This window comes from Apis laboriosa, unplaced genomic scaffold (assembly GCF_014066325.1).
Source record: "Apis laboriosa isolate Shangri-la unplaced genomic scaffold, ASM1406632v1 scaffold11028_cov120, whole genome shotgun sequence".
NCBI classification, from domain to species: Eukaryota; Metazoa; Arthropoda; class Insecta; order Hymenoptera; family Apidae; genus Apis; species Apis laboriosa.
The window spans coordinates 1-2,028 of record NW_025220808.1 but is presented as its reverse complement, the minus strand read 5'-3'; the positions used below and the strand labels follow the sequence as shown (position 1 = coordinate 2,028).

The window sequence follows — 2,028 nt, the reverse complement described above, 5'->3', positions numbered from 1 at the left end:
TATATTTGTAATACGTTTTCGATTCTAGAGGCTATACACAAAAATTTCAATTAAAGTTTATTTATTCAGCTATAAACAATTTAAGTCTAATATAAACTTCAATTATTTACAACTTAATAAAAACTTTTTTTTGAAAATAATAATAGCTAATAAATCAATATCTATTTAAATCAAGTAAGAATTTATTATTATTATAATAATGCAAATAGATATTTATTTTACTTAAATATAGTGAAATATTTTTTAAAGAAAGAATAATGAAAAAAAAATGTTGTTACAAAAGTTATTTGATATAAAAAAAATACATTAAATAGTATTAATAGTTTTTTTTAGACATACAGATTATGTGAAGAAAAAGATCTTTGTTTTTTTTTAAATAGAAAACAATTGTTATATAATATATTAAAATATATTAAACTATTTAATATCAAAAAATCATTAAAAGTTTATTGTAACTTTGTAAAACTTACTGTATAATAATAATCTTTACTTTACTATCAATAAGCTAATCCCTAATCTTAAATTATATATATAAATATATAAATATTTTAATATCTTTTTTATAAAAAATAACAACCTGCATCAATTGGTGCATTAAAAATTATATGATTCTATTTTAAAAAAAATAAGAATCACTTTCATATGATTTATATGCATCTACAAAAAAATGATTAATATTAATTAATATATTTTCTTATATAATCAACTTTTGCAAGCAACATTCTTTTCGTGACAACATTCTTTTCTTTTTTAAATTTTATTATTATTTATTTCACATTTATTTAAGTAAAATAAACAATCCAATCATTATTATTATAAACCAAATAAAGCTCGTTCATCCAAATAAAGAATGAAACGAATTTTTATCATAGCTGGAATATTGAACGTGAAATTATTGTACTATTACCAATCCGCAAAATGTGGCGACATAATAGGGCCCACAACTATAAATACCATCCTCTCGCAAATAAATCAGAAGCTGGCCAGGGAATTCGTAAATCACGGAATAGGCGACCGTGAACGAAATTTCAGAGCTCATCATGTACAAAGCGCCCCTTGCGTTTTGCACACCCTCTTGCGTCCTTGGATTAATACTCATGTAAAAAGTGGCTACAGCCGCCATGGAAAGCTACGATTAATTTAAATTATTATCTATTTCTCTTCCTTTTTATCATTTCATTTCCTTTATCATTTTTCTTTTTTCTTTTTTCCAGTGGGAAGAATATTCGGAAAAATCGCACACTGAATCACGTAATTTTGTGAAAAAGTGAACAACAATGAATTCTAGATTCTAGTTATTTTTCTGGTTATTTTTTTCGTTATTATTCGTCGAAATTTTTCTAAATATTTCCAATTTTTTTTTATTGTAATTTTAAAAGAATGAAAAATTCTAATTATTTCTAACAATTTTGTTATTGCATCTATAATTTTAAAAATCGAATATCAGTTTTTAGATTCTAATTAATTTCGGCCATTTTTTTTTTATAGTTCTTTAAATGTTTCGTATTATTTTTTTTATTTTAAAAATTTTCTTATTGCGTTTTATAATTTTAATTGAAATTTAAAGTAAATTTTAATTATTTTTGGCAATTTTATTATTGCATTCTATAATTTTAAAAAACTGAGTAAGTTTCTAAATTTTAATTATATTTTTTAAATAGTATTTATATTATATTTATTGAATTTTTCTTTTCTTTAATTGATATGAAAATATCAATCTTATCTTATAGAATATATAATCTTATAGAATATAAAATCTAGATCAATATAAACTATTAAAAATTTAATGAAATTTTTCCCTAATTAATAATTATTAACATACAAAATAGAAAAAAAATTACTGATAAATAAAACTTACGAAATAAGAAAACCATGAAATCCATCCCTCGAAGATCGTCCTTCGATTCTGAATCCATATTCTCCACATTAACCAAAAGAATTGTGTCATATATCCAGATTTTCTATAAATTATTTCCATGGCTAAATTTATTCGAAGATTAATTTTTAATATTTATATTTTTAATATTT

At 21.2% G+C, this 2,028-nt stretch overlaps 1 protein-coding gene across 1 annotated transcript; it reads right to left on the bottom strand.

Moving 5' to 3' along the window:
• Window positions 1–803: 803 nt before the first annotated feature.
• On the bottom strand, window positions 804–1,956 carry LOC122711013. Its single transcript, XM_043929361.1, has 2 exons — window positions 1,859–1,956; window positions 804–1,129 (listed from the first exon to the last, which is right to left on the bottom strand). The coding sequence occupies exons 1-2, from the start codon at window positions 1,946–1,948 to the stop codon at window positions 893–895; spliced, it is 327 nt and encodes a 108-aa protein (XP_043785296.1). The 5' UTR covers window positions 1,949–1,956; the 3' UTR covers window positions 804–892.
• Window positions 1,957–2,028: the final 72 nt, after the last annotated feature.